Genomic DNA, 23,417 nt, shown 5'->3' with positions numbered 1-23,417 from the left:
TACCATACGGATTTTCTTACATTAAAAATAAGGGCACTGGAGTCAACAAGGACAGCTGAATGAAGGTAAAAGCTTGAGAACGTTTTGCATAACAGTCAGCAGTGTAGCTGATAGCTATTACAGTGCTCTTGTGCAGTAAGCCTACACAGATACTATCTCTTTTGCCTGTCTGTTCCAACATGCATCTCATCTCATTTGCAACCCTTTGCTTTAATTAGCTGAAGCCTTTGCTTCAGCCTTTCATATGTCAACCAGCCTGTGTGCACTTCCATATTTTTAAGCAGTAGCCTGTTGTCTTTACTTTGTCATTCACACCAGCATATAAATCTGCCCTTCTTATGATCCTCGCTGCTTGGTAGAAGTCAAAACACGCTGTTTAATTTTCCTGTTCACTGATTTCCATTTGTTTCATGTTCAAATCCTGGCGCTTTTCCCCCTCTCGGGCATGCTGTGAGCATTAAACTTAGTGATTAAATGCCAAAAAAACAGTCCTTTTCCCCTTCCACACCCATGAACGGGGTCATCCCAACCCCTCCCTGGGATGCGTATCCCCTGTGCGTGTGCGGTCAGCCCAAAGGGGGGTGGCTGTGTGGGTTGGCAGAGGTGGCTAATAAAGCAGGTGCAAAACTTATGTACTCTCCTAGGGTTGTGACTGGCTTCTTCTTGCTGCTTCTTCTCATTTTCTTGAATTTAATCTACTACAACAGACTATTTTGTTTCGCCCACGACACAGATGAGTTCTGAGACACCAAGGCTTAAAAATAACTGGATGTGAAAGAATGAGAGGGTGGCATGTGGCTGTCCTCAGGCTTTCAAATTTTCCGGATCACTGGGGGGGAATCTGAGGTCGTCTGTAGTTTTCTGACAGGTGGGGTGGCTGGCCTTGACATCTGTGCCTGTGGCTGATCCCTGAACTGAGCCAGAAGTGTGTTCAGGATGTCATCTAGCTTCTGATCCATCTGCATGACCTGTTAAGGAATCAGAAAGCAGATGAGCTGTCAGATGGTTGCACATGCTCCTGGTGAGAAGCATTAACTGCCCAAAAGAGGGGATAAAGCCCAGCAGGGAGTGTTGGCATCTGAGAACCACCAGCTCCTCTGAGTTTTGTACAGCCTACTGCTCCAGAATGATCAAATGACACTGTCAAGTGACAGGGAAGAGCGTAAAGCCATAAGTAGTGGCAGCAAGAGGACAGGACATTGGTGGCTCAACCACTTGAGTCAGCCATTTTCTCTCTCAGCCTTTTCCCAGGGTTGCTGACTTCTCTTGGTGATGATGCATCCTGGAAATATCTGCCCTGAAACTCTCTTTCACTCTTCAGTTTACAGTGAGTGTTTTTTCCCACTACCTCTCCCAGTGCTTCACCACCCTTAGTGGTAGGACATCATGCTTTCCATTACTGTCTTGGGAAGCGAAACAGCTCCCCTCCCTTCACACTCTAAATAGATGCCTCGGTGATACATGTTACAGTCAGAGATCCTACCAGATAGGGTGTTTATTCCCATGCATTGTTAGGAGGATAGCCTACTAAAACCCACATAATAATACCAATGACTTCATTAAGAAGAACAACCACTGTTCTATAGGAAGCTTGACATGCTAATCCCTCTTCTCATTTCTTTGCTTTCCAGCTGAAATTTCTCATGCATAGTCCCTAGGCAGGGGATTCTTTTCTAATTATTATTATTATTATTATTTTTAAGCACAGAAATGCAAATCTGGATTTTTAAGGGGAACGCTGCTCTCGTACTTCCTGCGGCTTTTTGAAATCCTGCCCTTTATCTGGCAGCCCCAAACAGGCATTACCCCATTGCCTTCCCTGAAAATGGCACCCTGGCCACCCTGGCACCAGCAAGTGGGACAAGCTGGGGACTGCTGACTGCCCTAGTTTGCTCTGAAGGCAAAACTGTGGCCAGCATCACGTAAGGGGCTGGGATGGCTTTTAATGATGCTTGAATACAGTACAGCTTTGTGTAACAGATGAGCCCAAGAAAAACGAGCATTTTGAAGAACGTTGGATGGTTCAATTTACAGTTATCTGCTGTGAAACTCTGAGCCTCTGAAAACTGTGATCTGTCCCAGCGGGTTTAATAAACTTTGATAGCAAACCTTTTAAAGTGATATCAGATCTAAACCGAGCTTTCATTAAGAAGGGAGACAGAGAGAATAAGAGAGGGAGTGAGAAGGATTTCAGCCTTGTTCTGCACAAAGATAACTCTGGAAATAACCACTGGCAGCACGGGCTGAAAGTTTAGCAGGCTGATTTCTTTAAAAACCAAGGCAAAGAAAATCACCTTATCCACTTTCCCCTCCTCTGGCTTTTCTCACTCCAAGTGTTGGCTCCCCCGAGGGCCTCTCAAACCTCAAGATACCAGAAGCTTGTTCAAGTTATACCATTTTGGCAACTACTATTCTCTCCTATTACAACCTGTTGGGGAAATGAGGAGGGCAGTCCCTCTCCTATCTCCTGGAGGGAGGGGTCTGCTTGTCTCTCTTTCATTTCTACTTTCATGACTACCATCTTCCAGTAGAAATGTCCTTCTCCCTCTCTCTGATCTGGTGTGGGTGTGGGGCATCCAAGGCAATGTTTTCAGGCAGCAGAGAAGTAGTATTCATGGCATGTGATAGACAACAGAGCCCTTCCCTACAATTTCTGCCCAAGTGCTTTCAGGTGCATGACTGGCACTGCCTTAGAAGTGGCCAGGGTGGTCAGGGCAAGGTGTCTGGGCATGGGAGGACAGGGACTGCTCACTGCAGGACCCCTGGCTACAGGGTGGCTGCTGCCAAGCCTGGCTTTGGATGAGCCACAGATGAACAGCCAGTAGATATTGACTGTATTTGGTTGAGGGGAAGGGACCCTGGTAGAAGCTGTGTCTGGCAGAGGCCCAGCCACCTCCTGGCCAGCCTGACCCCTGCATTACCAGTAGCATCTCTGCCTTCTCTGTATCTCATGAGTTGCTAGGAGAGAGTGGTCAGTGGGGCTGTGGCTGGTCTATCTCTCCGGTGTCATCACCAACAGAAGCAGTGTCAATGTTCTCATCTTGGGGACAACAGCTATATATTCTGCTCAGCATTAGCTTGCTTCTAAGTCTGGAAGTCACTAGTGGCTTAAGGGTTAAGCAGCATGGAATTAATTTTAAAACCACAGCTTTTATTTTCTCCTCCATTCTTGAAAAGCCTGTTTGGCTGATGCTGGTAATGACTCAACAGAATCTTAAGCAGAAATGTTGTGCAGAGCAGAAACTAAAGCAAAACTAATATATTACAGTAGTGTAAAAAGAGGTGTAGGCAGGTAAATGGGATCAGACAGATGAAAGATTTTCTGGGGCTTTCTTTTGTGAGGCTTTGTTGATTTTGATCTGCACGCTTGATCTTAGATAAGCTATACCTGCATATTCTGTATCATTTAAATTTGCTGTATTTCTCTGTATTTTGCCAACTCAGTGAAAGAATGTGATAGGGCTTAATTTTATGCACTTTGTTTTCCAGGAGAGAGGGAGGAAAATGGAGAATGTAAATATTCATTTGTAGGGAGGAAAAAAGAGAAATTCATACATAAGGGAGTAGATAACACTATGCTTGTGTCACACCTCCAAGCAAGGATCTGAAAATATTTCCTAAACCTTAACGAATGAAGCTTCTAAGTTCTCCTGTGTTATACATATACATGGGAGGGCTTAATGATAATTTTTGAGATTAGAAGCAGGCCCCTGCAAAATTAAGTTACCCATAAGAAGCTGTGGTCAGTGGCAGATCTTGTCCAATCCTTAGATTTGTATTTTAAACACACACACTCAAACTATCATTTCTGGCTTCAGATGCTCTAAAATATGCCTTACTTCAAACATGCAACTAAACTGGTAAAACTTTATTCAGAAAAGCAATTTCTTAAGTACTGTGTTGAATTGTGTTGAATTAAAAAAGGGGTCAAATTTGGAGGCTGATTAACTGTGATTAAGGAGTTACAAAATGAGAGTTGTGAAAACTTCACGGCTTGGCTGCAGCTGGTGGGGTGGTGACTTGTAGGGTCAGAAGACTCAAGTTTTTTTCACAAGAAAGTCCTGGTTTTAGGTTTCTCTAGAACCATCTTGCAGCTATTTGCCTTCCTTAAACCCGAGCAGAACGAGTTGCTGTTTTTTGCGTGGGCAAAGGGTTAAATTGTGCAACATGTTTTTCAGCTGAGTAAAGTGAGAAGCCATCCCCGGCTGGCCGCAGGGTTTCCAGAGAGATGTGATATGCCCCTCCAAGGCTCAGTGGAGACAGGTGAGTTTGGCAGCTGTCCATGGGCAAATGGCAACAAAACCCCTGTTCTCCCACATCACAAAAGCGTTCCAGAGACAATCTATAAAATTGTTAAAATGCTTTTATGTCCTTTCAACTGTCCTGCAGAAAGGAGACTTGCAAAAGCAGTTTAAAATATTACACTGTTGTTATTGGGGCTGTGAGGTGAGCTGAAGAGCTGTTGAAATGTGTATTCATTTTAACATACCCCTGTGAAAAGGGGCTGGACTCCATGGTGACATGCAGGGCTGTTAGACAAAGAAAATGTCTTGCAAGCAGCCTCAGTCACAGAGAACCGTGAAGGGGAACTGGGTCAGTCAGCCTGGGGGATGCAGGATGTCCTTGCCCTTCACCTTGAGCACCAGGTTGGCTTTCAGTAACCATGTGCTGTCGGAGGTGGATTTTGAGACGTTGTTTGTGAAAGTTGGTGTGTCAGCCCTGCATCTAAATATCTCGGTTTAGTCCTGCTGCAGAAATACCTTGTGGAGAATGGGACCATTGGAATGGCAGCAGCATAGAGGAGGAAAGCTGAATCATGCTGGGGATCAACCACAGGCTGGACTGACATGTTGTGCACATGCACACTATAAAAAAATGCATGTGTGGAAAACTCAGTTGGTCTCCCCCAAATCCTTGCACTTTAACTCGGAAAAAAACCCTCCCCCCTCAGGTTGTGCCTATTTTTTCAAATATGATTTCTGGAGGCTGGGAAAGCCAGTACCAGTTATGTGCATAACACATTGACTTGAACTACTTCCAGAGGAGTAGCAGAAGGGGAAGATGGTCTGCTGGAGTACTGAAGTAAATCCAAAGTCAACCCAAACGTATGCTCTTCTGTTGCTAAGTAGATGGACCTTTGTATCAAAAGCTAAACCCCATAAATCAAATGTAGTTGCTGTCACCTCCTAAAGGCTCTGCTCTCTCCCTGCCTGTAGCAATCTGACATGAACTCATCAAAATATATATACAGCCTTCATGCAGTTGTCTGCAACATGTGTTGGCTGCTGATACTGGCAATGCAGCACGAGAAGGCAGCCCGAATTTGTGTTATGAATCAAAGTGCCAAAGAGCAACATTAAATTCTGCCTTTGGAGAAGCTGGATTGACTTTATCTTTCCATTTGCCTCACTCAAATGGGCAAGTGAAGATGTGTCTGCAGGACAGTCCAAGGTATTGTGGCAGTGGTGGAGGACTGTAAAAGCCTCTGCCTTGCTGACCTCCATCCCCTGCTATTGGAGCTTCTGTACCATGGGTCCTTCAGTCCTGGAAGCCCCACAAGACAACCAGGCTTCCTCTCCCTGACAGGAGCCGTCCCATCCAGGCAGCCCTCATCCCACAACAAACTGCAAACCTAAGCACGAGTGACCAGGTGCCACCAAAGCACAGTGGGCCACAGGAAGAGATCAATGGCATTCCCAGAGTGTGATATGTGATAATTTCCAGCTGCCACTGCAAAGTCAACCACATTTAGGTCCAGAGCTGCCATGGCCAGCTGCCCCAGTGCATGCAAATATAACATCCCAGCCCAGGGTTTCCAAACTACCAGAGTCCTCAGCTCAGTCCACTGAACATCCCTTCTCTAGCAGTGGCCTTACCTCTGGGCTCACAGGCTTACCATCCCCTAAACCTTCTCCCCCACAGGCCATTTCCTCAGACCCAGCCTTTGCTGCAGCTTCTGTCTCCCAAGGCAGCTGAAATGAAGCACAATCCACTCTCTGCAGCTTTGACTTAGGAACACTTGATTTGAGGGCTCTAAACCCAGCTGATTGGAAAGGAGTTGTCTGAGGGGTAGGATTGATTTTATATGACAAGTGTATGTGAACCTTTGTATGCCATGAGCTGTCCTACCTACTTGTACTTATTTCTGAATATTTGCAGCTTGTTAGCCATGATGGGTCACCTAAGGTCTAGTTCATAGGAAAAAATGGTATTAATTTAGTAAAATCAGATATAACTTATTTGAACTAGTGCAATCCATTTTATAGATGCTTCCATTCCTGACTTGTGTAACATATTGATTTAGCTTAAGCTCGTTATCCAGAAATTTGTGCCATTTTCTCATGTTGACCAGGTCTGTCACACGATTTTTCTTCTTGTACCAGATGGTGGACTGATTTGATTAGGTCCTGTAAAGCCTATGTTTAGCTTTAATGGCACATCTGGTCTTGTAGCTTCTCCCTGCCTACAGTTACACCTAATTATTCAACACTCTAATTGCCTATCGTGTGGTTCGAAGTCTGAATTGTTTATTTTAGGAATCACTTTATTTTTTAGCATGTCTCTGAGTGGATTTATTCCTATCCAGAGTCTGCTGATTTGGGGAAATCTTTTCTCTATGGCACTGTATGCAAAACTGCCTTCTTCTCACCTTGCTTGTCCCTTGTTAGAGAAACTTCACTGAGGTGAAATTCTGAAGACACCGAGGCACTTTTTTTCCTCTTTCTTTTTAACATGGCCATGTAATGTGAATGTTGACCTAGCCTGCTGGCAGCTGCCCATGAGGAATCAAATGGCCATGCCAACCATAAAGACCACAACTAGCTTGAGGAGATACCTCTTCTGTGAGGGGTAGCTCTAGTGGAGCCTCTGTGAGCCTGGTCCAAGAAAATGCTTATGGATGTGTCAGCTTGAAGCATGTGAAGAGTCTTGCTGAGTTCACCAAATATTTAAGTGCTTTGTTGGACTGGAGCCAGAATGGTCAACAATGTGCAAGACTATACCTTTAGGATAAGCTTTAGGAGTCTTCTAAAGTGCTCACACACACATACACACAGAGATATATCTACACCACCATTTTTTAAGTCTCTGAGGAATGATAATTGGCATCTATAATTGCATCCTTCATGAGATGACTCTGGCATTCATATTAGTAGAGAACTATCAGCTTGTCTCCCCTCTTAAAAGAACAACAACAACAACAACAAACAATAACAGGGCTTTGATGAACAGACTCCCATTAACTGTCTGTTTTTGGGATGAGTTGTAACAGATTTGGAATTGGCCTGATGCCTAAGACGTTGCTGTATTCCAAAGCAAGGTTGTCAGGTGGCACGTACACAGGGAAACATCCCACTGTGGGATGTCAAATTCATGTAGCAAGTGTCCAGTGCTCCCTGCCCCAACACTGAGCTGTGCAGCTCCTTGTGTTTGTCTGCTCAGGATGCAAATAGCACAGCAAGACCAGCTTCAGTCAATGGGAGCTTTTGCCATTAGCCTTAAAGGTCAGAAAAACAGCTATATGAGTGGAAGCTACACAAAGCCCACTTCCACGACAGCCTGTTCTGATAGACCCAATTCTCCATGTGCACCAAAAAATATATAGAGCACCAGGCTGTCTTTTTTGATTTATCCCGTGCACCCTTCAGCAGATATCGGTTGTTTATTTTCATTCCATGAAACTTATCCAGATTAGTCCACAATTTTCCAGGCCTCCCTTCCTTTATCCCAAACAACCCCACCCATTCTTAGGTCAGGTGTTACAACCTTTGGTAGCCTAGAATATACTAATCATTATTTTAAGTATAGTTTCATTTGTTTTGGTTTCCATCTACCTTTCCTGTTTAAATGAAAGCACAAAGGTCTACCCCTCTGTACTTTGTTCCTGGGGCATTTCCTGCCCATACCCTTTTGGTGAGCGTTATATTTTTGTATTTCCTATGCCCCAGTTGCACTGATGAACCTCTGCAGTAAGACCCATATCTATGGTTGCTGCTTCTGGTGTAAGATGCCATTTAATAACTAAGCAATTCTCATGAGTTCAGCCCTGGTTTTCTAAAGGAGGCCTGGTCAGCACACAGATTTTGTTAGAAGTGTGGCTTTGGGAAGGTGTTGTTTTTGTTTTCTTCAAATAAATCCTGGCTTCTAAGCAAATGAGGTTTAGGTGGTGATGTATCTGTGAATATGTTGCCACAGCAGTTTTAGAGTAAGCTGGCCAGCTTCAGATACATTTTCCAGAGCCCTTACCGATAAGAAGTTTGGACAGATTTCTGAAAGTCTGCACTTGTGCAAAAGACAGACATCCAAATTAGTGCCTCATTGAAGGAAGGGCAGAAGAGGAAGGTGAACTGTATTATTAGACCCCGGAGAATCCACACAGGATGCCCTGACCACAGGAAAAGCTTTATTCAACTCTTGCCCCTTATTAGCCTCGGATAATCAACCACAAAATACAGAGCCACAGGAAACCAGGCAGCATAATTTCTACTGCTCCCAGAAGTACTTGTTTCTAGCTGAAGAAATTCAAGTGGTGCCACTTGTTGAGTGGACACAATGGTAACTCCCCACAGCTGCCATCCTGCAGCAGCACTTGGCTGCTGGTTGTGCTGGAATTACTGAGGGAGATCATCTCATTTTAGCTACATACACATGCACCTGTGTGTCTGCAGCCAGGGCTTTGAAATGTTGTTTTCTCCTCCCCCACCCCCCCCAGTTTTCCCCCGGCAGGTAAATCAGCCTTTGCAAAAACTCCTTCTCTTGATTTACATACATAAATGGTTATTTTTGTCGTTTCAGGACATTTCATTCTTCACCCTCCTCCAGATCCTGCTCAGATCCTCCCTGTAATCTTGCCATCTCTTTGCGACATCGCTCTGCAGCCCCACCCTGGATGACGCACTGCCATTTCTCAGCTCATTAGATTGTGTGGCTACAAGTCCTGCTGCAAAACCAGCCTGGAAAGATGCAACACAAAAATAACAAAGCCAGTCCAGCCTCAAAGGTGGGTATGCAGCTACTGTGAGTCACACCTTAATTTCACAATAAAGCAAGCTTGGGACTTACGCCCCAAGATGCTGATTAACTTAATTTTTAAATCTCTAAACAATGCTGGACAGAGAAAAGAAAAAGAAAACGCAGCACTGAGTATTTATATGTTGCCAAAGGAGCACTGAGAAAGAGGTGGCCTTAGTCTTGCACTAGATGGATGTGATAAACTCAGCATTTTAGATGGGTGTGATGAACTCAGTATTTATGCTTCACCTAACCATTTGAAGAGATGGTATCAAGCCTTCTATGCTCTGATTGTTTTGCCTTTACCTTTGCTTTTTTGAGCTCTATTAAACCTCCTTCATGAGAACAAAATCTGACTCCACCAGCCTCATGGCTAAATAGGCTTTACCAGTTCTAGTAATGAAGAGGACACTTCAGGTTGTGCTGCAGCTGGTTTGCCTCTTTCAGTTTAGTTGCAAGGATTACTTATGGATACTGAAATCAGCGAGCAAATCCACTTAATCCAAGTCTACTGACCTGACATCTAGCTTAACAAGCATCCAGTTAGCACAGCTGATGCTCTGTGGCATGGTAACATTTATATGCCTTATCACAACTATTGATACACAGCTGCCCTTCATAGACACAAGCACATAGATTTAATCCATATTATCAGTCCATCTTTTCTTATAGATTTGCAAGAAAGGCAAAGGGAGGGGGACAGAGGGAGTGTTATTACTGGGAGGAGCACAGGCATTATGGTGATGGTGTTCTAGATAGGCAGACGTGTAGTTACTAGAAAAGTTCCAGGAAGTTCTTGTAGGACTAGACCAGGACTTCATAGACCTAAGATCCAGTCTACTTCCCAGGTCAGCCTTCTTCCATTGAGGATGAGTCACTTTCTGGCTGAGCCTCATCAATTTTTGTTAACCACATAAATCAAACAATCTGCCATTGTTTGACACAAAATCAGATGAAGCAGTGTAGGTCTGAGATTTGGTACAAAACAGAAGACGTAGACCTATGGAAGATAAGAGTAATCTAAAATGTTGACTGAAGTGTTGGCTGTAGGAAAGAAGCAAGTTGTAAAGGAAAACAGGAAGATCAGTCCCTGTTAGAAAAGGACAGGAGAAGAGAAGAGAAGAGAAGAGAAGAGAAGAGAAGAGAAGAGAAGAGAAGAGAAGAGAAGAGAAGAGAAGAGAAGAGAAGAGAAGAGAAGAGAAGAGAAGAGAAGAGAAGAGAAAATGTGGGTGCTCCTTTGTCTTTCCCACAGCTGGCTCTGTGGGGATTGAAATGGGCACAGAAAAGCAAGGCTGGAAGTGTGGCATGGTGGTCATGCCAGGAAAAAAAATTGATGCAGAAGCATAGGATGATTGTCTAGAGGTCAGCAGGTGTCACTGGAAGGCCAGTGTCTTTTCAGATGTAAGAAAGAATTGTCATAATGCTTTAGCCAAACCCTGTAGCAAAACTGAGGGCTAGGCTGTGTGGAAGTTTGTGCTGTTGTCAGGAAATCAAGCCTTCAAAGTGCCTTCCATTGTTCCAGAGAAAACTGTGCCGAGACACTCACTTTGACCTGCTCTATTTCAGTGAAAGTGATGAAGCAAGCTTGATAGGAGCTAACTTATAAGGGTCTTGGAATATCATACTTTTACTTCTGTGCTAAAAGCTGTTGAAGAGGGTAAGCAAAAATTTCTGCCCTTATTTCTTCTCTATCTGGCATGGGACAAGCCTCTAAAGTCACCTTTATGTGGCAAGTTCACTGAAAGCTTTCATACTCTTTGAAGGTTTGTCACAAGCCTTGCTTAACACACACAATGCAATTTGAGGAAGAAGCTCCAGAAGCAAGAAAGTGGTATTATGTATTTAAATAATGAGGATTACAAAACACCATTGTTTGCTCATTAAAACACAGAAACTCAAAGCAAGTAGAATATTATCAGACAGTGCTGATTGAGGGTGTAGCAGTTCTTGATCCCTACTGATTCAAACATGCTGAACCCTTTGGTTTTAGCCTGTCTTGCTTATCTGTCATTTGATGGATTTTACAAGCTTGCTTTGTGTATACGCCACTGCCACATAGAGATTTTTTTATGAATTCTTGTAAAAGTCACAGCACCTGGATGGACTTAGTAACGTCTGGTCCAGTTTTGCAGCCACAGTGACCTGATGCTGAGGGTGCCTGTCTGTCTGTCTGTCTGTTCAGTCGTACCAAGCCACAGCATTTGGTATGGATCAGCAAAAGCCACAAGGCACAATCTGTGCAGGAAAAGCAACTACACAGCAAGAAACAGTTCGTGACTTGAGCTGAGATTGCTCAGCACCTGGGAGGGTCTGAGCAATACATGGGCTGTGACAGCATAAATCCTTGCATGTGGCTATAGCTACAGTAGTAGACCATCTGAAGAGATTGCAGGGAGAATGAATTTGACTGGATTTGCCTTTTCTTCTCCTTCCCAAGTTAGAGAATTAGTCACATAGTGTGTTCCGTAGCTAAAGAGATGTCCACAGGCTTTTAAAGCACTGACTGAGAAGACTCAGTAAAGCAGATTTTCCAAATCCAGAATCTGAATGGTGGATTTTCCATTTCTTTTGTGCTTGAAAAAGAACAGAGAAATTTGAAAAATCAGCATGACTACATCCCCAGGGGAGACTCAAATAAAGCATTAATTAAAGTAAAGAAAGGGAGGTGTCTTATTTGAACTCTGCTGAGCTAGATGGATTACCTATGAAAGCTGGCATTGACAGGACAGCTGTATGAAGAAGCCCGTGGCAGAAGTACTGGTGTCTTATACAAACAACAGGAGACAGGGCAAGAGACACAAAGCCATAATTGCCAGATAGATTTCTTCCTCGTGAAGCATATGCTAAGTCAGCAGAAACCTGCTTCATTTTTCTGTTGCAAGGCACTGCTCTGCTAATTAAGGAGAAAAAAACAAAAAGCCCTGTCGGATATACCTACTATCACTCTTGTAGCTCTTTAGCCTTATACTGCAGGGAATACTGCTGGGGAAAAGAATATTATACATCTTGTTCAGAGAAACACTCATTTTTCTCTTGCATGTCTCTTTTTTACACATATCATTGCAGAGAAAAAGCACAGTAATAAAAAGGGACATGTATCAACATGAACATTGAGGTGTAGGAATATGAGAATGGCCTGGTGAGATTTCACTGTCCCAGCATTTAGTGAAATAATTTAATGTGGTGCAGCAGTTTAATTAAGATTTTTTGGGTTACAGGCTTTTTTGAGGTTCTATAAGTAGAACAAGGAAGCCATGGAGGTTTTTAGGCAATTTTCTGCTGTGGGAAAATAACCCAACAAAACAACAGATCTTTTTCAGGTCAATAAGCTAAGATTCAATAATAAAATAGATACCTGTAGTGACTACTCAGAACCCCACAGATTTAATTGCTTAGCTTCACATCTGTTTGCTCTTATATTCTCTTTACTCACCATGAACTGTGGCTTTGATTGGCTGACTCAATATAATCTACAATAAGTCTAAGTTGTATTTAAAAATACCTGGTTTCTTTGTTGTTCTGCTGTGTTTTTAAATCAAGCTGGTTTAACTCCAACGAGTTATCAGTAAGAAGGAAAATGAAATCCCTAACACTTTCCTAATTAATACTTTATAAATCTTTTACTTTTATATTATATTTTGATGTGAAGAAGAAATCCTGGCTGTGACTGGGTGCTGGCCATTCTGCACCTGTATAATGTAAACCAAGAAATTACCATCACCAAGAATCCATGACATTGAGACACTGGTTTTGGTTGCCCAACCACTGTGCTTGGCTTCCTTCATTGCATGCCCAACCATGAAACAGGATGAAAGAGCATGTTTAAGCCCTGCTGATACTGAAAAGCATGGGCTTGCTCACCCCTGCTGAATCTTCCTGTCCTCCCTGTGTCACACAGGTCCACACTCCAGCCTTGGCAAGGCTCTGGAGCAAGTCCAAGAGAGCTGTGCAGCACAGCAAAGACTCCTTACATCTGAGAGCTGCCTCCAGCCTGGATCCCAGGGCCATGAATGCGCCCTCCTCTGTGCTTAAAAGCCTCTTTACTGATTCCAGGTTACACAGGAACAGAGGGAAAAGCAAAAGCCCTATGTGAGCAGGGTGCTGCAGCTGAGGCACCGTGTGGCCCACCAAAGAAAATGGGGTTTTTCACCTTGCTTTCCCTTACTGCTGGCACAGCCAGCTGAAACTGCTTTTTTTTTTAAATTTTTTTTTTCCCTAGGAATTTGAGCTAAGGCTTAATTATTGTAAATAAGAAAGTGATTTTTTTACTCTGCAAAAAAGATTAAAATTATAAAAAAAAAGCCTCCAGAACTCCAGCCTTTGCCAAACCTGGGTAGAAGCAAATAATTTCTTTGCCATGAAATCTGATTTTTCCCTTTTATTATTTGCTAATCATTTGCAGAAAACAAAATCACCGTGAAATACATGCCCACACAACTTTTCATCTTTAAAAACACCGAAATACCTCCATTCAAAGCCTCAATTTGTGTGAATTATTGTTCTAAACTAAAAAGTTCACCAAAATCAATATGATTTTATGCAATACAGTAGGTCATGCAAGTTTTGCCAGGAAAGAAACATTTCAATTTCGAATCTCCTGCCACCTCTAGTTCAAGCACTTGTGATTTAGCATGCACATGGTCTTGCACAAAAGGACTGCACAGGAGCCTCAGGAGACAGCCTTGCTTGCACAGCCTGGGAAGAAGTCTGGTAGACCTGCAAGCCAGGAGATCTCTACTCTCATGAAATGCTGGATGCTCTAGAAGGGGCACCAGACCCTGGCTAGCACTGTGCTGAGCTCTATTATGGGCATGTTCATTCATGTTCATTTTGATACCCTGGTGCATGCTGTTACCCCACTCACCACTCACCACCACATAAGCATCATCATTATTTTGGAGCTGGTGCCCTTCACCCCTATCCCAGCCCTTACAAGAGAGGTGCAGGGGAGCAGGGAGCATGCACACAAACCTTATCCATCCCTTATACATCCATTCCAGCCATGCCTCCCCCACGCCAGCCTCCTGCTCATCCTTTCCCTCCTGATGGATGAGCAGGGTGAAGGATTGCCCAGCTGAAGGTGGCCATGGTGCTACACCCCGGGGCAGAGAAAACTCCTCAGCACAGGATTTCAGATGTGGTTCTGGTTGCCCCTGGCATTCAGGCACCGTGGGTGAAATGTGGCAATCTGAAATATGATTTTAAAGCCGGCCATGGCACTCAGAAGTGGATCTGCACGGGCAGCCAGGGAGGATTAAATCCTCTTGTTAGCCACAGGTCAGCACGGAAGGGCAATTAGTATGTTAAGCAGAGCTGAGAGAGACTTTTGTAATGAAACTGAAAACTTGGCTGGCCCCCAAAATCTGCAAAGGTTCAAGAACCTTTCAGTAAACCTGGACTGAGCCTTGGCAGATTTATAATTTAAGGGAGGAACCATTAAAAACACCCTGGTTTGTGCATGATTTTGAGCCCTGACCAGGCCACACTTGGCACTTCGGGAGTTTTGCTTTAAGTTTTTTGCATACAAATCCAAAACACAGTGTAGACTCAGCAGGGAGGAACCGATGCAAACCAAAACTGCTGAGTTTTGCACAGCTCTAATTATAATCTCTTCACAGTCCTGGTTTTATTTATTATTGTTTGTACTGTGGTAGCTGCGCGGAGCTCCAACCAGCTTCAGGGCCGCGCTGTGGTAGGTGTTGTAAAGGCAGGAGAAAGAGTCAGGATCCCCAGCCTGAAGAGTTTATAATCTAAATAAACAAAATAGATAAAGAATGAGAGAAAGACATAAAACACATAAGCAAAGCGTTTAGGGGGGTGTTGGCGGACAACCGCTTTTTCTTAGCGTCTTTGTCACCCACGCATAAAACTGTGTCTGCTTTTTACCCTTTCGACTCCTCGGGGCTAGGGCACCATTTTCCAAAATTTGGAGGTAGATGGGGTGTGGGAAATGAGCAGAGAAATGGAGGTGGTGGGGGGTGGCAGTGGGATTGGCAGCCCCCAGGGTGGATGGGGAGACCAGCAGCAGGGGAAGAGAGGAGACAGATGGCATTTGCTATCTTAGGTCAGGTCAGAAGAGCCATCGTGTGCACCGTGACAACCTAGGACAAATCAGCAGATTGCTCTGTGCTGCAGCTTCCTCTAGGGTTGAACAGGGCTCAAAATATTCCCCTATATGGCATAATCCTTCCTTGATGTAAACTGATTTGAGATACTCAGGTGAAAGGTGCTGGAGGAATGCAAAGATTTATTTTTCATAAACCTCCTCACGCATTCTTTTCACTGCCAAGTCAAAGTCTGAAGCCAGGAATTTTAGAGATGCATATATCTTTCTTGCTATGTATATATCTATATATGAATATAAAAATATAGTTATGAAAGAGGCCAAGGTATATTTTTTAGAAATGAAGCTTTGAGTAAGATTTCCTAAATCTATAAATAGGAACTTAAATGAATGGCCAGGTTTAAAATCAGGACAGTTACTTCTTTCAAATTGGGTTCAGGAGTCTAGCTTATAAATTCCTACTTGAAAATGCTTAGCCACAAGCTAGCTTGAAATTTTGTATCTTAAAACACAATTGTAATGCCTGGGTCTCTTTTTTTTTTTTTCTTCTAGGATTTAGGTGAGGGTTTGGATCAGTTATTTTATCCCAATTATTCACCATTCTGCAGCTATTAATTAAAACAAACAGCCCTCTGAAGCTATTTCTCACAACTGGGAAGATTTATATCTTGAAACTGAAGCTTGTTTTCTCACTGCGTCTATTTTCTGCACTGCATAAACATCCAAGTTTGTTATTGCAGCAATCACCAGTGCGAGCTCTTAGAGCTCCTTGCCAGTCTTGTGATATTTATTGTTTGTTAATCCCCAGCTCCTGGAGTGAAATGATTAGATGAGAACCTCAGGTTGCAGTTAAAAAAATGATGTAACTTCGTGCTGGACCACAGGGCTAGTGAGAGATATGGGAAAACATGAGCAGAACTTCTAGTCAGGGGTCCAAACAGCAGAAAGGCAGGCAAAAACAAAACCACCACATGTATTATTATTTTTAAAGCCTAAGGACTCTTAAGCCAACCTCCCCCTTGTAATTTAGAAAAGGGGGGGGAGGGCGGGCTGACTCATGGCTTCTGACTGCCAAAGTATGGCCAATGGTGGGGGTTACTCATCGCCTTGTAGCTGCCCTGAGGTTTCTCACCAAGGGGCTGCTCACCCCTCTGCTGAGCTGTTCGTGTTTGTTATCGGTGGGTGCTGGGCTCCTGCCCAACATTTTTTCCTTTTAAAACAACCTTCCTGAGGCATTCGTTTATGAAAATACTCTGCGCAAGGAATTACATGGACTTGGCAAATACAGAGAGTAGGTCAATTTCTGGCCCTCTTAAATCTGACAGGATCCCTTTAGCTTTCAAAAAAAAAAAAAGAAAAAAAAAAAAAAAAAAAGAAAACCAAAACTATTAAAAAGTTTCAGCTGCCAAATAGTCAGTAAGCCCATAACAATGTAAAGAAAATGTAAACATTACATGATGAAATGCATTTTTTAAAAAAAATTCCTCTTTTCTCATCAGTTAGGTGGGCTTTATATTCAACGGGAAGATTCATTCCTGAAGGCAGCTCCAGTGTATGAAACGAACTCCTACAGGATAAAATATCTATTTTACATGAAACAGCAACTGAGGCATTGCTTTTACCTTGGGAAAAGTTTGTTCAGCCTTCTGATTTATGAAGGCTGTACTTCTCACTGCTCTGCTCCCTGCCTTGCATGCCCACAAACCCTCTGGGGAGAGGAGAAAAATACATCTGCAGGGAAGGAACCTAGCTATTACCAGTATAACGAAAGGACATTAATAATGGAAAGCCAATGTGAAGAACATAACAAAAACACAAGAAGGAGGAAAACGAGAATGTTTGTGTGTTGAAAAATAGCTATACAAGGCTGCAGCTTAAGACATTTGAAGATCTGGTGTGCATTGTTCACCAAGTCATGAAAAGGAGATGGGGATGCAAGTGGGGTCTGTAGCCAGCTCTGCCTGGGCCCTGTGCCCACCCACACCTTAAAAGTGAGCACAGAGAGCAACCCACCTCTGTTTCCTCATCATTACAGCCCTAAGGAAAGGTTCTGTTGACACCTCGGGTAATGCTTTGAGTGTTTTCTTCCCAGTCTCTTCTCCATATGGTGGGATCTGGGCTGGACACACTGGTATTGGTTCTGAATTAAGTGCCTGCTTACTGTGGGCTGGCTGCTTGGGAGGAAGGAAAGGATGGGAAGATGCAACTTTAAACAAAGCTTTGTGACTGCAATAGTCACAGGTGAATAGCACTGCTCAAAGAAAGCAGAGGAAAGAAAAAATCACCCTGAACTTCTCTTTTTCTCTTGAATGGGTCCCTGCAGCAAGCAGTGCACTTGCCAGATACCTGCACTAGGCCTGAAAACCATCATGACACTGAGCTCATTGCTGCTGAAAGTTCTCCCTCCCTCGCCACAGCAGATACAGTGTGTAGCACGTAGCAATAACCTCTGTACACCAAAGGCAGGGTAGATCCCAAAAGAGGCATTGGGGAGGAACATGATGTTTTCAGCTGGCTGAATGCACAGTCTATAGCTGTCTTGCAATTTATCTGCTCCATGCATCAATTTACACAGGTATAATTCACACCTCTCTTTAGGGCCCAGTTAAACCTGAGTCTTAGTTCAAGGTGTGGCTTCAGGAATCAGGACAATTACAGACCAGGAACAGATGTAGACAGTTAGAGCTTAGAGGAGAGATAAGTCTTTCCCTGCATGAGTGAATAAATGTCAGGATACCCTGAAATCCTGCTATTTACCAGAGAACCCTGCGTTATGGATGTCTGTGGATCTCTACTGGGGCTAGGGTTAGGCATGCAATAATGAACTGGTGTTGTCCTTTCTGTTTTACACATACTTTGTGAGCTGGTGGAAGACAAATGTTGGACACACTAGTGCCGGCAGCTGCCCCAGTAAACATCAGGAATGTCATTCCTTTTATTCCTGCTGTTAATTCAGCAATGCATCCTGCCAATAAAACTATAGCAATAGTTGCTTCATAGGTCATCATGACTACAGAGGAGCAGGCTGATTGCCAGCACCAGACAACTTAGCCACCAACCACAGATGCTCTGGGATAGTCATATTGTCACGGGCAATGGCAGCCTGTAGGGAGGTGATACCTTCCTCAACTGGGGTGTCCTGGGGCCAAAGGGTTAAGGCATGCTTCCCACACTTGTAGAGCCACAGGTGACCAACCCAAGGGTGCAGGCTGATACAGTCCTACTGCTTTGTGCTTGCTGTTCTGGTCCAGAATGAGTAAGCACCGTGTGTCCACAGCTTGTAAAATCTATGTCAAGTATTTTTGCTCATCCATGTCTCTGCCTGAATGAGCTGCTAGGTAAGGCTCAACATTGCCTTATAAAGGTGACAAGGTAGATCTGAAGTGGCCTCTAGCCAAATCATCTCATATCCAGTGCTCATGCCCAGAGAGATGTATGAAAGCAAATTGCTTGAACAAGGGGCTACCTGCTACAAGGAAGGACATGTCAAACTAGAGCTTTCTCTTGTATTGCTCTTCTGCAGGCAGGCCAAGGGAAAAAAGGCAAGTATCCCACAATAACTCGGAAAATATCTAAGTACAATGCTCAAGTCTGTGGGATGTGCCCTCACAGAAAAGCCCTTCACCTAATGTAGCCCTGTTGTTGGCATTACCATAGGTAAAACCCAGTTTAAGACTTCAGAGGTTTAGACTTGAGAATGCCATGCCCAGACAAATTCTGCTGTAAAGACAGTCAAAGTGACTTGGGCAGATATGTAGATTAAAATGGAAATGCCCTCACTATCCTGATTACTTCTGCTATTTTATTTTGTCCTTCACTTTTGAAGAGAGCTCTTGTGTGAGCAAACAGAGCTTCAGTTTTCTTGTCAAAACTCCTGATGCCAGTGATCCCCCACTTACAAGCAAAGCAAAGCTATGTGTAAGTCATAGGGTCAGCCTGTTTACCTTGCCTGTGGCAAGAGTTGGGTTCATCAGGTTAATTTCAGAAGTTCCTAAAAGGTCTTTAAATTTTTTTTCTGGTGTCATATGGCTTTTGCTTTTTTTTCAAAGCAGGGGGTAACCATGGGCTGCTCAAAACATAATAAAGTAAACAACATTTTTCTGCATCAAGCTCATCCTGCAAATTAATTCATTTGCAATTTCTAGCCCTTTCAAGTGAAGGGTAGTCATACAGATGGGAGCAGTCATTTAGGGATTTTAAGGGTTATGGTTCAGACTATCCAAAATAGATTCCAGGACCACTCGTTGACAGAAAGGGGAAAAATGAAGGTGGATATGCTGGCGTGTTGGGAAAAATGGGGCATTTTTAATTAAAAAACATTATTTTACAGCTGCTGTTATTTACTTAGATTCAAAGCCTCTGGGCACATCCACAGTCCACACTGATCTGTTGTGAATTGCTGCTTTGTTGCTGGTTCTAGCAAAGCTGATTTCATATTGCTGATTCATCTAATGGGTTTCGACTGGTCTTGTTATCCTTTCAGATAATAGACCATTGAGCATGCAAACAAGTTTGCTGTCTGCTACCATCAGCTGATTTGCTTCAGATTTCTGAAACTGAGTAGTTCTATTTTTTGGGGTTTGCATGTAGGGGAAAAGTACAATTTTCATGAAAATCAGAGAAGTAAAATATTTTTTGTTCAACAACCAGCATATCTCATATGTTGCTAGTGAGAACCAGTCCTGTGTACAGGAATGAGTTAATCCTGAGATAAGTCTCTAAATAATTTGTCATTAACATAGCTATTGATTCTGCTGCCTGGCCTTAGGTGAAATTGCTATGTAAAAAAAATACACGGTGGCAATAGCAACAAAGTACAGTGTTCTCTGGCAGACTCTGCAAGCCTCCTCAATGCAGGAAGCAATAGATTATAAACAAGTTTTATTTTAATCGCTGCAGGACATATTGTGAGAGTCCAAGAACAAGACCTATTTTTCTCAGAGCCCTCCAGAGAAAAAAGTTCTTGAGATCCCAATACAATATCAAAGAGATCAGTCAGTAAAGAAAAACTATCTGTTCCTGGCAAGACTTCAAAACATTTCCCACAAGTTTATAGTTGTCCAACTGCTCATCAAAGAAAAGAGTTTTGGTTGGGTTGGGGACTTTTTAGTGCCAAAAGGTGTTATTGATTCTGAGATGCCTGGTATTTTCAAGTATGCCAGCCAAAGGACTGCTGAGGGAACATAAATGGTCCCTACTATGTGAAATGTGTTATCTCTGGGACATTTTATGCATAAACTGATCTGTGAGCCAAATGTTTAGTAGTGTTCCCAATGCAGACAGCTGTTGTGCACACAGAAGCTTCTATTTGCACATCCCACCAAGCACACCAAAAGTGAGCATAAGTGTATCTCGTGAAAAAAACCTAATACCTATTTCTTAAAAGTCTATGAGTCCATTAATTTCTACTGTGCTCACCGCAAACATGACACAATAGTTTATTTCCACAATTTTTTAAAGTAGGGATATATCTTCCTCTGAAGCAATGAGAGATTCAGGGGTAGGGACAATTTATGGTTTATCTGTGAAGGGATCCAGTCTTCTAATCCCATGGTTGTAATACTGTAAAGCAGAGGAGCTGAAGTGGTGGGACATGTCCTTCTTGTGCCACAGGCAAAAGCAGAAAATAAAGCCCTTCTCCATACATCTCCGTGCGACTGAAGCTTCCACAACATTTACTGTGCCACTGGGGGAATCTCAACTTCTAGCTATCCCAGTAGATATCTGAGTAGATACTTGTAGCTCTCTGAGTAGAAATGTATGGTTCACCAAAACTGCAGTGCCTTCACTGACTTAGCTTCTGCCAGGCTGATGAGGAAAATAATGGCCAAGCTGCATTTATGCCCATAGCAGAGGAGCTGAGCAAAGCTTATGGCAGCAGCCATTCTGGGAAGCCTAAGGCAGACAGCTTTCCTGCAGCACCCATGGCTGGGCACCTGTTTTTTTTTCCCCTCTCCCTCTTTTCTTCTCTCTGCTCCCACCTCTTGCCCTGCTCACTCTGCTGCCCCAGCCCAGTGACAAAGGGCTGATTGAGGAGCAGTGGCCGAGGGACAGCTGGAGGGGAGCAGCTCTGCTCTGTTCCCCACTCTGAGTCACTGGCAGGCAGGGACAAATGCAAACTGAGTGAGGATTCAAAGACAAGGAGCCAAATGCAGGAATAACTTCTGGCTCTAATTTAGACCTTCATTAGGAAGGTCAGCTGCAGATGCTTCAAATCTCCTAGACAGTCATGAGGTCAAGCGGTGGCTGAAAAATCCATCAGCCACAGCCAGGGATGTACAGAAAGACTCCCTGCTGAAGAGTGATCCTGCCTGGGGAAACACAGTCTCTCTAGGAGGACAAGGACAAGCATTTTGGCAAATTTTCTTTGATGTCAGTTTAGGATTTAATGCAGATGATGTTCTAAGGACACTTCCCTCTTCTCACACAGCCTTGCCATCCAAGCTGAGACAATTTATTGTCCATATTTGCCCTTCACGCAGGCTAGCAGTGTGTCTGCTTCCTCAAGATGACCAAAATGGTCACTTCAATGCTGATAATTCCCCAGCCAGAAAGTATGCAGGTCCTTTCCACTACTTCTCACACTCCCTCAACTTCCCCCTGACGCTCCCACGAGTCATCAGGGGAGCACCTCAGTTCCCAGGGCCACAGTACAAATGCTGTTTTGCCAATACACACAAGTTATGAAACATCATATGGAGGCTGGTGCTTGCATGTGACTTTGCAGAGCTGCTGGAGGAACCATAACTGGTTCCTAGGCTAACTCTGTAGCACCCCCGTGCCACCACAGGCTGCCTGTTGACCTTCTGACTGCTCCCCACAGACATTGGTCCTGGTCCTCATTCCTCCAGAGCTGGACGTGCTGATGACAGATGGCTGTTTGGACTTCTGCACTGCTGTAACTGGGTGTAAGCAAGCTCCAGTGCAGATGCAGAGGGCAAGCCCACAGGAAGGCTGTTCTCAGCACAGGTGGCCTGGCCACTGAGCAGGATCTGTCCCCACAGCTGCTTTGCTCATGCTGAGCTTTTGAGCCAACACCCAACACAATTTGCTCTAAATATGTCCCAGACAAAATACTGGCAGTCCCAAGATTCAAACCCCGTCACTTAAAGGCTGTGCTCCAATAGAAACAATGTCCTCCACGAGGCTGCAGCCCATCTCACTTCAGAAGTGAGAAGATTTCAGAAAACCCCAGCTCTGACAAGGGGGCAGCGCTTACTTGAATGGCTGCCAAAAATCTGATGAGTTGTTATTTTTGCAAAGCTCCTCTGCCGTAGCTGCCCTGTCATCCTCTTCAATGCAAATGTTTCTGTCATCTGTCACAAAGGGTGCTGCCATTTTGCTGCAGCAGTAGGAAGCCCGGGCTGTTGAGATAGGAGCTGGAGTTTGGCAGGAGATCTGTGTGAGCAGGGAGTGAAGAAAAAAAAAAACCCTAAGGTGGAAGCACGCCAGCAGGAAAATTACAGCGTACTGAGAAAGCAGCATTGCAAAATCTATGAAAGCAAAGGGGGCAAGCCCTTTTCCAATGCTCACCCACACCAAAGTAAGGTAAAGGCAGAGGAATTGCTGGGCAGACAAACTGCTTGGTGTGAAAGTGGTTTTGTGGTGGTCACTGTAGGCAGAGCAGAGAGCTTTTGTAAAGAGCACGAAGCAAATCCCAGCTCCCAGGGCAGAGCACGTCGTTTTGCAAATTGCTGTGCATGCTGACCCTCAAAAATTATTTTTACTGTATTTCATCCTCAGTGAGTCAAACCTGCATTCCTCGTGATCGAATTCCTGGGAAATCAACACCATGGAGAAGCTCAGACAGTGATTTTTCAGAAAGCCATTTCCTATGCAAATAAAGTCTTTGCAAGGAACTTAATGAAATTTAATTTTGCTGAGAGATTTTTTTTTCATGTGTGCTAGTCATCTGAAATGGTAAATTACCCACCCCTGGACATGCAATACTAAAATAATAGAAGGGTTGAAATTTTTTCCTGTAAATGGTTTTGACTGAATTATACTGCTTACTGAGCTGTTCTTAGTAAAAGGTATTGAGAATTTTATGCTTTCCTTTTAAAAAACAAGTGCAGTTAACACCCTAAGTTTCCAGCCTTTGTTTATTTTAAAACCTCTTACTGAAAGTGTGTTTAGTTTGACCAAAGACTTTCCTAAGGCATTAAAAAGTTTGTTTCTAGGTTTTATTTAAAAGGAAGAAAACGAATAGAAAATTCATAAAAAGAAAGGACCCCTCCCCACTTTGCTGTCCCATTCGTGATTGCCATTTAAAAAAAATCAGCTCAGCACCAACTGCAAATAAGAGCCTGAATCTCAAGCATCTGTGGCTTAAACCAACAACATG

General features: G+C 43.6%; 1 protein-coding gene across 1 annotated transcript in view; it reads right to left on the bottom strand.

Moving 5' to 3' along the window:
- Positions 1–812: 812 nt before the first annotated feature.
- Positions 813–23,417, bottom strand: part of LOC103538133 (potassium voltage-gated channel subfamily KQT member 1) — a 471,128-nt gene continuing 448,523 nt past the window's right edge. Inside the window, exon 17 of the mRNA XM_030444254.1 lies at positions 813–968. Within this exon, the coding sequence (XP_030300114.1) occupies positions 813–968 (156 nt within the window). The remainder of the gene's footprint in view (positions 969–23,417) is intronic.

This window comes from Calypte anna, chromosome 1 (genome assembly GCF_003957555.1).
Source record: "Calypte anna isolate BGI_N300 chromosome 1, bCalAnn1_v1.p, whole genome shotgun sequence".
In the NCBI taxonomy this organism is placed as follows: domain Eukaryota; kingdom Metazoa; phylum Chordata; class Aves; order Apodiformes; family Trochilidae; genus Calypte; species Calypte anna.
This window is presented reverse-complemented; position numbering and strand designations above follow the sequence as displayed.